Here is an 11806-nt window from a genome sequence, read left to right as displayed (position 1 = left end):
TCCCAGCAGCCCCTGTAGTTAGCCCTTCCGTACTTGGAGTGGTGCCAACCAGGTTTGGCGGGCTGGAGCTAGCCTTTAGTTTTCCGTCTGCCAGGTACAGCCGCAGAGAAAGCAGATGCTGCCAACCTGGCCTCCCTGCGGTCCTGAAAGTCCTGCTGGTCGGCCTCGAGCCTCGCCTTCTGAAGCGCAGACTGCCCGCTCCAAGCGAGGAGACCAGGCTTCCGCACCGGAAACAAGGCACCGGGCGTGACGTCACGGCCGCCTAGGCACCCGGTCTCCCAGAAGACACCGCGTCCCGGTCGTCCTCACCAACTAACCGCAGCTCACACAAATAATAGCTGGCTGACAGTGAGGACACCCCGAAGGGCGAGGGTTGGGCTGGGCCTCTCGCGCCTAGTTTCCCAGTCTCCCCCTGAGTCTGGGTCCGGGGTTGTCCCCAGCGTGCGCCCAGGCACAGCAGAACCCCAAAAGGTGAGGGGCTCCGGGAGGGCGGGAACCAGACTGAGGCGGCCTCTAGGGAGCGAAACAGGGGCCATTGCTGGAGCGCACCCCAGGCAATGCCGCCAGCTGGGCTTTGCGGTGAAGATGCTCCTTGGCCAGTGGGAGAGGCTGCAGAGTGGGCCTGGCCCGGTGGGCCCTACTGGGATGCCCCCTGTTCCTCTTACAAGACTTTGAGGGCGGAAAACAGTCGGCTGGCCACATGTAGACCCTCTCATGCAGCCTTGCGGTTGCTCCTTGGGCCAACTGCCCCCTGAAGGACATCCTAGGGACATGCGGTACAAGGGCTACGATGAGGCCAGGTTCAGTGGCCAAGCTGACCTCTAACCAGATGCCCTGTTATTGAACCTCGGATTTCCTGTCTTTTGTCCCTCCCCCCCCCCTTTTTTTTTTCCAGCGTGAGTGAAACCATTTTTCCTAATGGAGTTTGCCCTTCACATTATCGTGAGGAAGACCCTTGGTCTTCTGCCGGTTGTCTTTGCTCCGTTGAGGTTTGGACATCAGCTTCCATTCGCAGGATATTCCTTTCAGGTCTTGCTGAGAGTATCAGGTTCAGGGGTCTTTCAGTTGTGAGTTCCCTACCCCAGCTTATCTTTCCTTACTGATTTAGATTTCACATGGCCTCACTGCCCAAGAAACATATTGGAGTAGAGGTATGCTCAGCCTGACCCATGGTTTCTCTCATCTACAGCTGACTGACAGGTTTTCTCCAGTAAGAGGTGGCTCTTGAAGCTCTGCAGAAACAAGTGTGGTGTGTGATTTCAAAGCACGATGGCTGCAAAAGTGGTCCCTATGCCCCCCAAGCCAAAGCGGTCCTTTATACTGAGAGTCCCTCCCAACTCCAAGCTGGGCCAAGACCTACTTCGAGATGCTACTAGTGGACCCAAGACCATCCACCAACTGGTTCTGGAGCACTTCCTCACCTTCTTGCCCAAGCCAAGCTTAGTCCAACCCAGTCAGAAAATCAAGGAGACCTTGGTTATTGTCAAGGATGTGAGCTCAAACCTTCAGAATAGAGGTAAGAAGCATATACTGTTTCACTAGAAGAAAGAGGGTGGTACTGGAGATTGAGCTAGGCTTCCATAGTAATAGGGAATTCAAGTTAGGAAGGTGGGTGTTGAAACAAGGAGTTGATTCTAATAAGTCAACATGCCAGGAAGAGGGAGTTTGTTTGTTTTTTTTTCCCTCAAGCTGGGTTTGAGTGATTTGCTAAGTGTGTGTAAAGCCATAGAATAGACTAACTTTTTTTGTAGTGTCACTTTTACTCACACATTGGGGAGGGGGAATCTTTTTTTTTTTTTTCCATAACATGCAGCATGTGGGATCTTAGTTCCCCAACGAGGGATCAAATCTGCGCCCCCTGCGTTAGAAAGGTGGAATCTTATACACTGAACTGCCAGGGAAGCCTGGGGAGTATATTTTTACGATAAAGAAACGTTGATGAATTATTGAATTGACTTCAGCTTATGTGGAATCTTGTAAACTTTTGTGCTTGCTATGGACATCTTCAGACTTTACCCCAACCTTCCCCTTAGTGGTAATGGAAACTTTAAAAGGTGCTTAGGGGAATCACCTTTTTTTTTTAATGAAAAGACGCCATGTAGGTTCAAGACCCTGTGGTTTGAGGCTTGACCTCTGACTGGGCTCGTAGGAGCAGAAAAAACTATGAGTTACCTACCGAAGGAATGATCTGGCTTCAAAATGTGGGTAGAATCTTTGTATTAGAGTCACTGACTTTCCTTTAACTGCAGCTTCCTCTTTCCCCAGGGCAACCTCGCCCCTTAGTGAAGCTTCTACCTAGAGAAGAAATCCAGCAGAAACAGGAGACAGTATCTCTGTGTCTGAAATCTGAATCTGAGGTGGGTTCAGCTTTCCTGTTCACTGTTTGGGTGCATCGCCCTCTCTGCTCTTGCAGCCCTCCCACATATAAAAACACACTCTAGGGAGTCAGCAGGGAGACTGGGCTCATTCTTCACTGCCTTCTTAGACAGTTGTGTTCTGTTTTTCCTCTGGCTTCTCTCTGAGCCTGGCTTTCCCGTCTGCGTGAGACTTGTAGATCCCTTTCACCATCCCTTCCCCAATCTTTGTGTCTCAGTCTTTCTTAACAGCGAGGCTGTCAAGGAACCTCTGTTACTAAGAGGAAAGGGGCCTGTTGTTCTTTCAGAAACTGGTGGTCTTTGAGGATTTGAATGTATTTCACTCCCAAGAAGAATGTGTAAGCCTGGATCCTGCTCAGCAGCCCACCTCAGAGATGGAAGAAGACAGCATTGGGGAGATGATGTTACTGGGTAAGAAATCAAGTCCCTTGTAAGTTTAGATTGAAGGCTATGGGAAAAGCATGATTCTGTTTCATCTCAAATTTTTTTTTGAGACACTGGTCACACCAGCTAAGTACATGTTCACATGCATATTTTTGTTTTATTATATGTGGCAGAGCCTTCTCCAGCTGTGAGTGGCCATTTTTCCTGTATCTTTGGGGCAGCAAGGGTGGAGGGCATCTCTCTTGGTAATCAAGACCTGCGGCTGATGTGCTAACATCAAACATTTAAACAGAAAACGCACGCATACTGTTTCTGAATCCACTTTCTGCATCCAGTGGTATTCTCAACAGATACATTTTACATCACTGTTTTCATTGGACACTTGATAATTCTTTTTTAAGTCTTATTTTGTCATTGGTGTTCAATAGCTGTGAAGCCTACTAGTGTAAGAGAAAATATATCCCATTTTTGATGGAAGTATTATCTAGCATTTGTTAAGCACATGTATGCCAGTATGTGCTAGACACAATTCTAAGTACTTTACGTGCATTTATTATCTCATGTAATTCTCATGATAGCACTGTGGGGTATAGGAATCATTGTTATGTTATAGGTGATGGAACTGAAGTAGAGAAAAGTTAAATTTGCTGAAGGTCACACAGCAGTAAGTAGTAGAGCAGGGTTGTTTTTTTTTTTAATAATTTATTTGGCTGCATCAAGTCTTACTTGCAACATGTGAACTCTTAGTTGCCGCATGCGGTATCTAGTTCCCTGACAAGGATTGAGTCTGGGCCCCCTGTATTGGGAGGACAAAGTCTTAACCACTAAACCACCGGGGAAGTCCCACCATTATCATCTTTAATGGGAAACACTGAGAGGCATTCCCACTAGAATTAGGATACAACAGCAAAGCCCACTATCACTACTACTATTTAACATTGTGTTTTGGGTGGCCTCCCTGGTGTCTCAGATGGTAAAGAGTCTGCCTGCAATTCAAGAGTCCTGGGTTCAATCCCTGGGTTGGGAAGACCCTCTGGAGAAGGGAATGGCTACCCACTCTAGTATTCTTGCCTGGAGAATCCCACGGACAGAGGAACCTAGCAGGCTATAGTCTATGGGGTTGCAAAGAGTTGGACATGACTGAGCAACTGACACTTTCACTTTCTTTTCAGGTGTTAGCTAGTACAGTTAAATGAGAAAGAAACTAAACATACAAGAATTTAAGAGAAAGATAAAACTACATCTATTTACATAAGATATAAATGTGTAGCTGGAAAATTCTAGAGAATGTCTGAAAACTTATTACACATAATAGGTGTATTCAGTAAGGCTGCTGCTGCTGCTGCTAAGTCGCTTCAATCGTGTCTGACTCTGTGACCCCAGAGACAGCAGCCCACCAAGCTCCCCCGTCCCTGGGATTCTCCAGGCAAGAACACTGGAGTGGCTTGCCATTTCCTTCTCCAATGCATGAAAGTGAAAAGTGAAAGTGAAGTCGCTCAGGTTGTCTACTTGAAAGTTACACAGTCGTGTCCGACTCCTAGCAACCCCATGGACCTCAGTCTACCAGGCTCCTCCGTCCATGGGATTTTCCAGGCAGGAGTACTGGAGTGGGGTGCCATTGCCTTCTCTGATTCAGTAAGGCAATGAGATGTAAAATTTTTATACAGAAATCATTTATGGAAATACAGTCATTTAGAACAGGGGTCCCCAACCTCCAGGATCTAATGCCTGATGATCTGAGATGGGGCTGATGTAAAGTGCACAATAAGTATAATGTGGTTAAATCATCCTGAAACCCACCCTCCTACCCAAATTGTCCATGGAAAAATTATCTTCCCATGAAGCCAGTCCCTGGTTCCAGAAAGGTTGGAGACTAGTGATTTAGAAGATATGCATTAGGAACAAAAAAAGATTAAGCATCTAGAAATAAACTTAAGAAATGTACAAAAATGATGAGGAAAATAAAACACTTCGAAAGGACACAAAAGTAAATTTGAATGAATGGAAAGAAATATCATGTTCTTGGTTAGAAAGATTTAATACTGAAAAGGTCAGTTCTCCCGAAATTAATTTATGAATTCAATGAGTACCTTTACTAAAACCAATAGGATTTCCCCCCCTGGAATTGGACAGTGTGATTTCAAATTCAAGTGGAAAAATAACTGCAAATAACCAGGAAAATTGGAAAGAAGAGCAGTGAGGCAGGAGAGTTATAGCCTACCAAGTGTTTAAGCAGCCTCTAAAACCTTTCATGAAAACAATATATAGTTTTGGCATGTGAGTAGCTAGACCAATGGGATGGAATAAGAAGTGCAGCTGCTGCTGCTGCTGCTGCTAAGCCACTTCAGTCGTGTCCGACTCTGTGTGACCCCAGAGACGGCAGCCCACCAGGGTCCCCCATCCCTGGGATTCTCCAGGCAAGAACAGTGGAGTGGGTTGCCATTTCCTTCTCTAATGCATGAAAGTGAAAAGTGAAAGTGAAGTCACTCAGTCGTGTCCAACTCTTCGTGACCCCATGGACTGCAGCCCACCAGGCTCCTCCATCCATGGGATTTTCCAGGCAAGAGTACTGGAGTGGGGTGCCATTGCCTTCTCCGAAGAAGTGCAGAAATAGCTTCAAATACACATGGGGATTAGTTTGTGATAAAGTTGGAATCCCCAGTCAGCAAGGTAAAGAGGGACTTTTTGATAAAAGGTCCAATGAAAACTTAGCCTCTTGGTGAGTCATATCTTACTTTGCACACCAAGAACTCCAGGTGGGTCAAAGATTTTAAATGTTTTTTAAAAAACAATTAGAGCATGTGGGTGAATTCCTTTATAACCATGGGATAGGATGACTTTTCTGATAAAGACTCAAAAATCTAGAAGTCTTAAAAGATCAGTAAGGTAAATACATAAAAATTTTTAAACTTTTTATGACAATAAATATTTAAACATAAAGTGTAGTAAATTCTAGGTACATACATGACTACTGGAAAAACTATAGCTTTGACTAGATGGACCTTTGTCGACAAAGTAACGTCTCTGCTTTTTAATATGCTGTCTAGGTTGGTCATAGCTTTTCTTCCAAGGAGCAAGGGTCTTTTAATTTCATGGCCACAGTCACCATCTGCAGTGATTTTGGAGCCCAAGTAAATGAAGTCTGTCATTGTTTCCATTGTTTCCCCATCTATTTGCCATGAAGTGATGGGACCGGATGCCATGATCTTACATTTTTTGAATGTTGAGTTTTAAGCCAACTTTTTCACTCTCCTCTTTCACTTTCATCAAGAGGCTCTTTAGTTCTTCTTAGTTTTCTGCCATAAGGGTGGTGTCATCTGCATATCTGAGGTTATTGATATTTCTCCTGGCAATCTTGATTTCAATTTGTGCTTCATCCAGACCAGCATTTCGCATGATGTACTCTGTATATAAGTTAAATAAGCAGGGTGACAATATACAGCCTCGACATATTCCTTTCCCAATTTGGAACCAGTCTGTTGTTCCATGTCTGGTTCTAACTGTTGCTTCTTGACATGCATACAGATTTCTCAGGAGGCAGGTAAGGTGGTCTGGTATTCCCATCTCTTTTAGGAATTTTCCACAGTTTGTTGTGAGCCACACAGTCAAAAGTTTCAGCGTAGTCAATGAAACAGAAGTAGATGTTTTTCTACGATCCACCAGATCTTGGCAATTTGATCTCTGGTTCCTCTGTTTTTTCTAAATCCAGCTTGAACATCTGGAAATTCTCAGTTCACATACTGTTGAAGCCTAGCTTAGAGAATTTTGAGCATTACTTGGGTAGCATGTGAGATGAATGCAACTATGGGGTTGAACATTCTTTGGCATTGCCTTTCTTTCTTTGGGATTGGAATGAGACAGGGATTAAAGTAAGGCTTTTCAGTGTAATTTTCGTATTTTGATTTAGAGCCATATAAATATATCAGCTACTAAAATTCTTCTCTATTTTTAAAGTTAGTACAATAAAGGAATGTAAAATGCAGTTGAGTTTCAGTTAATTGTTCTCAAAACAGATATTTAGTTCTTTAATTTAACCTAATGTTTATAAGAAAAAGGGATTAGGGAGAATAAATATTGGAAAAGAGGGGGAATCAAAATGTGATTTATATTTAGAAAATTTTAAAGGATCAATTAAAAAAAAAAAATAAAGGATCAATTAAAACATTATGATATTTAATAGTTTTACAGTAGGTCAGTAGGAATAAATAAATAATTATCAGTAGCATTCTTAAACACAAAATAATGAGAGCTCTCCTTCAGAATGACTATAACATAGGAGTAATATAGAGAGATGTTTTATATGGTAAATAGAAGAGATTTTTTGAATATTGGAGAGAAACAGGTCTAAATGGGAAAACTAAAATCAGGTAAAGATATCAGTGCCTGCCCTCCAGACTTATACTGTAAATGTACTCTGTCAAATTGGTGAAAGAAGTGAATGTTCTGACTAACTCTACCAATATTAGACATGTTACGAACAACAAACAGTGTGATACTGAACTTCAAAAGTATCAGAGTTAAATAAAAATAAGTCATAAAAGAATGGCCAGAAAACAATAGAAATTTATTGGATTTTAAAAGACTGATTTTCTGGTTTTAAGTTGTGGGGTTATTATAGAAAAAGAATTTAATTTAAAAAATATCAATGATAAAGAGATTAAGATTTATAATATATACAATTTATGCATTTTTATTTATTTTTGGCTCCATTGGGTCTTTGTTGCTGCAGGCTAGCTTTCTCTGTTGCAGTGCTCGGGCTTCCCAATGCAGTGTCTTCTCTTGTTGCAAAGCATGGGCTGTAGGGTGCTTGGGCTCTGTAGTTGTGGTGCACAGGCTTGGTTGCTCCTCGGCATGTGAGATCTTCCTGGACTAGGGATCGAACCCATGTCCCGTGCATTGGCAGGTAGATTCTCAATCCCTGGGTCACCAGGGAAGTGCTATAAAATTTATTTAAATTTATAAATGTGTCAGCCAATAGATAAATTATTAGTTTGCAATAATCAAAGTGCAAAATAAAGCTACAATGAGAAACCATTTTATACCTATTAAATATTTGAAAATTATATCTACTACCAGCAAGATTAGTTAAAATTGATACCTAGCCACATGTTGATGGTTATATTGAAATCTGTACAGTTCCTTTGGAAAGCAGTATGTCAGTTCATCTTAAGAGCTGCAGTAAAAAAAAAAATTGTCCTGTGCTTTGGCCCAACATTTTCATTATCCTAAGGGGATCATTAAATGAAATAATTTTTTAAAAAAGAAATCTATTGGTGTGAAAGTGCTAAATCCAGCAGAGATTCACATTCTGGCTTTAGGATCAGTCACATTATCTAAAGTGGTTGATGTCATCCTTTAATTTCACTAAGTTGCCCAGAGTCAGGCAAAGTCCCTTGTCATTCCACCTGTTCATAATATACTTTTTTTTTTTTTTGCTTTGTTACCTAGTCTTTGTAATCTGGTGTTTGTTTTTTTTTTTTTTAATGGAACTCTTCACAAATTTGCATGTCATCCTTGCACAGGGGCCATGCTAGTCTTCTCTGTATCTTTCCCATTTTAGTATATGTGCTGCCAGAGCAAGTGCTGTAATCTGTCATTTTACATAGGCTTTTTTTGGAAATACATGTCCTAAGTATACAGCTCAGATTTCCACAAAATGAACACATTTGTCTAAAATCAACTAATACCCCAGATATCCCTCTTGTGATCCTGTTCAGTCACTAGTTTCCATTCTCCCTTGAAAAATGACAACCATTGACTTCTACCATAGTTTTCATTTTATCAATTGTAGTAGTCTTTTTTTTAATGTAGATCATTTTTTCTCTTTGGCTACACTGTGCAGCATGCAGGATCTTTAGTTCCCTGACAAGGGATCAAATTCAGTGTAAGCACAGATTCTTAACCACTGGATTGCCGGGAAAGTTCGCTGTAGTAATCCTTTTATATCCTAAAAAATAATACACTGTGTGAAAATACTTTGCCTCCTTTAGTTGTGGTCATTTGAATTGTTTGCAGTTTTTCACTATATTGGATGTTATAAAATTAGCTAATACTATAATATAGTGAAAACCTGGAAGTAACTCATCTTACCATTTACTTACTAGCCTCCTAAAGATTACAAGTAGTACCTTTTAATATTTATGTCTTAAAAAAAAATATTTATGTCCTTCACCCCCTGGTCCTTATTAGCTCAGTGATTTACACATAATATAAGATCAGTATGAACTTGTTGAGTAATTGGTGCCTATTCAGAAAACAAACATGGAAATCTTTCAGTCTAGTTCCACACATTTCATTAAAAAAAAAAAGAGAGAGGACTATGTGCTTTCATTATGGGTAAGGGAAGATTTATCAGTCATGTATCCCATCCTCAGTAAGGATAAGGAAGTGTTGATGGCAACTGTTTGCCCGTCAGATTTCTTATTTTCAAGGTTGTGGTCTCATGAGAAATCTAACTTGGGTTTTCCTGCATGGTATCATATCCCTCAAAACTTATTATATTTTCTCTCTGTTTCAACAGTCAGTGGCAGTAATCCTGAGGGTGAAGAGCTTCAGACGGAACCTGTAGAGGATGAACATCATAGAGAAGAGTCTTCAGATTGTGATGAAATGGATTGTTCCATGGTCCCTGAGCAGTCTCCAGATTGCCAAAAAGAAGAAAGATTAAATACATCTATTCCAAAGGAAAGGAAAATGAGAAATCTTTTAGTTACCATTGAAAATGATACTCCTCTAGAGGAACTCTCAAAATACGTGGATATTAATGTTATCGCACTTACCCGAAATCGTAGAACAAGAAGATGGTATACTTGTCCACTGTGTGGGAAACAATTTAATGAGAGTTCTTACCTTATTTCCCACCAGAGGACTCACACTGGAGAAAAGCCCTATGACTGCAGTCACTGTGGGAAAAGCTTTAATCATAAAACAAACCTTAATAAGCATGAGAGAATCCATACAGGAGAGAAGCCTTATTCATGTTCTCAGTGTGGGAAAAACTTCCGTCAGAATTCTCATCGAAGTCGCCATGAAGGAATCCATATAAGGGAAAAGATACTTAAGTGTCCAGAATGTGGGAAAACCTTCCCAGAAAACAAAGAGTTTGTGATTCACTTGCAGAGTCATAAGGCCAAGAGGCCATATGGTTGTAAAAAGTGTGGGAGAAGATTTGGTCGGCTGTCGAACTGTACCCGGCATGAAAAAACCCACTCAGCATGTAAGACCCGAAAACAGAAGTGACATGAGGGAAAGGTCTGATGATACCACCTCAAACTGAAATATTCCATAAATAATTCTGAATTGCCAGGCTGTCTGAAAAGTTACAGATAAGAAAACCTCATTATAGCCAAAATCGGATAAATATTCAAGTTTGCTGAAACCTCAAGTTTTTAGAAAATTCACAGGGAAAACAAAACATCCTCAAGGGCTATACCTCAGTTAGCAACCAGGCTTTTTGGACAGAGAGCTTTCTTTTGTGAACTTACGCAACAATGTACAGCTCACAGATCCCTTTCCCCAAAAAGGCTTTGAAATACAAGTCTGGGGGCTGTTTACTTTAAGGTGATGACTGATAAGTGTACTGAAAGTATCAGAATATTCCATTCCTCCCACACACACACATAGGAATTCACACCTGAGAAATAATGTAAAGATCCTTATCTGAAACTGTTCCCCTAAAAGAACCAAACTGCTGACTTGGTAATAAGTCAACAGCTTTTATCAGCCATTCATAGCACCATCTAAAGATACCCTGAAAGCTTGAGAGATGAAAGGGATTGTTTACTTTGGAATATAGGAAAACACAGCAACTGAATGTCAAAGACTTACTCCATCATTTGTATGTGATCTAAAAACTAATGATCAATTTCAATAACTTGCAGTTTGTGGTGAAAAGTGATGTTTACAGAAATCCTCTTCACAGTGTAATTTAAAAGTGTCTGCTGTTCTTATTGTATTTTGTGCAGCTGTTAATTGCTCAAACAGCTCTCTCATGCCTTTGCCTTGCCGGAAGAAGTTTGGGTCACTCAGGCCTGGCCACCCAGCCCTGCTCCTGGAAAAACTTCTGAATTTTGTCCCTCTGTTGAGTCAGGAAAACCTGCCAGGAAGGAAACCCCAGGAACGTACAGAGGGGGAAGAAGACATAGGCTTGGATCCGTGGCTGGTCAAGAACCTTGACATTTGTTTAGTTCACATCAGACCTTTGGCAATGGGTGGTCACTACCTCACAAGCATAGTGTTTTACTTTTAGACATTATCTCTCCAGTGGCTCGCTCACATTACCCCTCAGGAGATAGGGTTCCAGTGTCCTCATTGTAGTGGACATTTGTTCTCTGTGGCTTCCTGGTACCCACACTTTCCTGACTTGTCTGCCGGAGGCAAGGCCAGCGGTGCCTTCACAGGACCCATCCTATGATGTGTCGTTTTCAGATTCTCCATCAGTCTTGCTTCTCTTAGATTTCCTTAGGTTGTAATTTGGTATCTGGATTGGAATAGGCCAAATCCTGTACACTAGTGGTGGAAAATTACCTTTACACGTTTTGTTCCCATCCAGAAACCTACCTTCCATTGATTAGAGTATTCTGAGTATGTTTTTTTCTAATTTTCTTCAGGTAAGTTCTTCACAAAATTTTGTTTTTGTAAATAGTTGTTTTTTTTCCCCCAATTGTATTTTTCTAGTTGGTTATTGCTCTTGCATAGGAAAGTTATTCTTAATTATATATTTGCAAAACTAGCTACTTCTCTGAATGTAATTTTCAGTAATTTCTCGGTTCTGTTAAAATTTGTGATTAAAAATTATACCATCTATAAATAATAGTTTTGTTTCTTCCTTTCTGCCTGTTGCTCTTTTTTGTTGTTGTTACATTTAAAATACGTGGTTCTAAACTTTGTTGTGGTACAAAGCATACTAAGAGAAGGATGTTTTATGATACAGTTGTCTTGAGTCGTAGTCCAAGATAGAAAAAGGAACCCCAACACTTAAAAGCCACGTTAAAACAGGCCTTTATCCATGTTGTGTATTTCAAGCCTACTGTACCCTTTAAAATAAG

At 41.0% G+C, this 11806-nt stretch overlaps 1 protein-coding gene and 1 non-coding gene across 2 annotated transcripts; one reads left to right on the top strand and one right to left on the bottom strand.

The window, feature by feature from the left end:
- Window positions 1-2: 2 nt before the first annotated feature.
- On the top strand, window positions 3-11579 carry ZNF200 (zinc finger protein 200). Its single transcript, XM_061400990.1, has 5 exons — window positions 3-471; window positions 1190-1516; window positions 2266-2357; window positions 2663-2786; window positions 9280-11579. Exons 2-5 carry the CDS (start codon window positions 1270-1272, stop codon window positions 9996-9998), a joined length of 1182 nt encoding a protein of 393 aa, XP_061256974.1. The 5' UTR covers window positions 3-471; window positions 1190-1269; the 3' UTR covers window positions 9999-11579.
- LOC133238963 (U6 spliceosomal RNA) lies at window positions 8237-8339 on the bottom strand. Its single transcript, XR_009733702.1, has one exon. It is a non-coding gene; the product is annotated as a U6 spliceosomal RNA (small nuclear RNA).
- Window positions 11580-11806: the final 227 nt, after the last annotated feature.

The sequence above is a fragment of the Bos javanicus genome, chromosome 25 (genome assembly GCF_032452875.1).
Source record: "Bos javanicus breed banteng chromosome 25, ARS-OSU_banteng_1.0, whole genome shotgun sequence".
Classification (NCBI taxonomy): Eukaryota; Metazoa; Chordata; class Mammalia; order Artiodactyla; family Bovidae; genus Bos; species Bos javanicus.
Note: the sequence above shows the minus strand (reverse complement) of the source record. Positions and strands in the feature narration are given on the sequence as shown.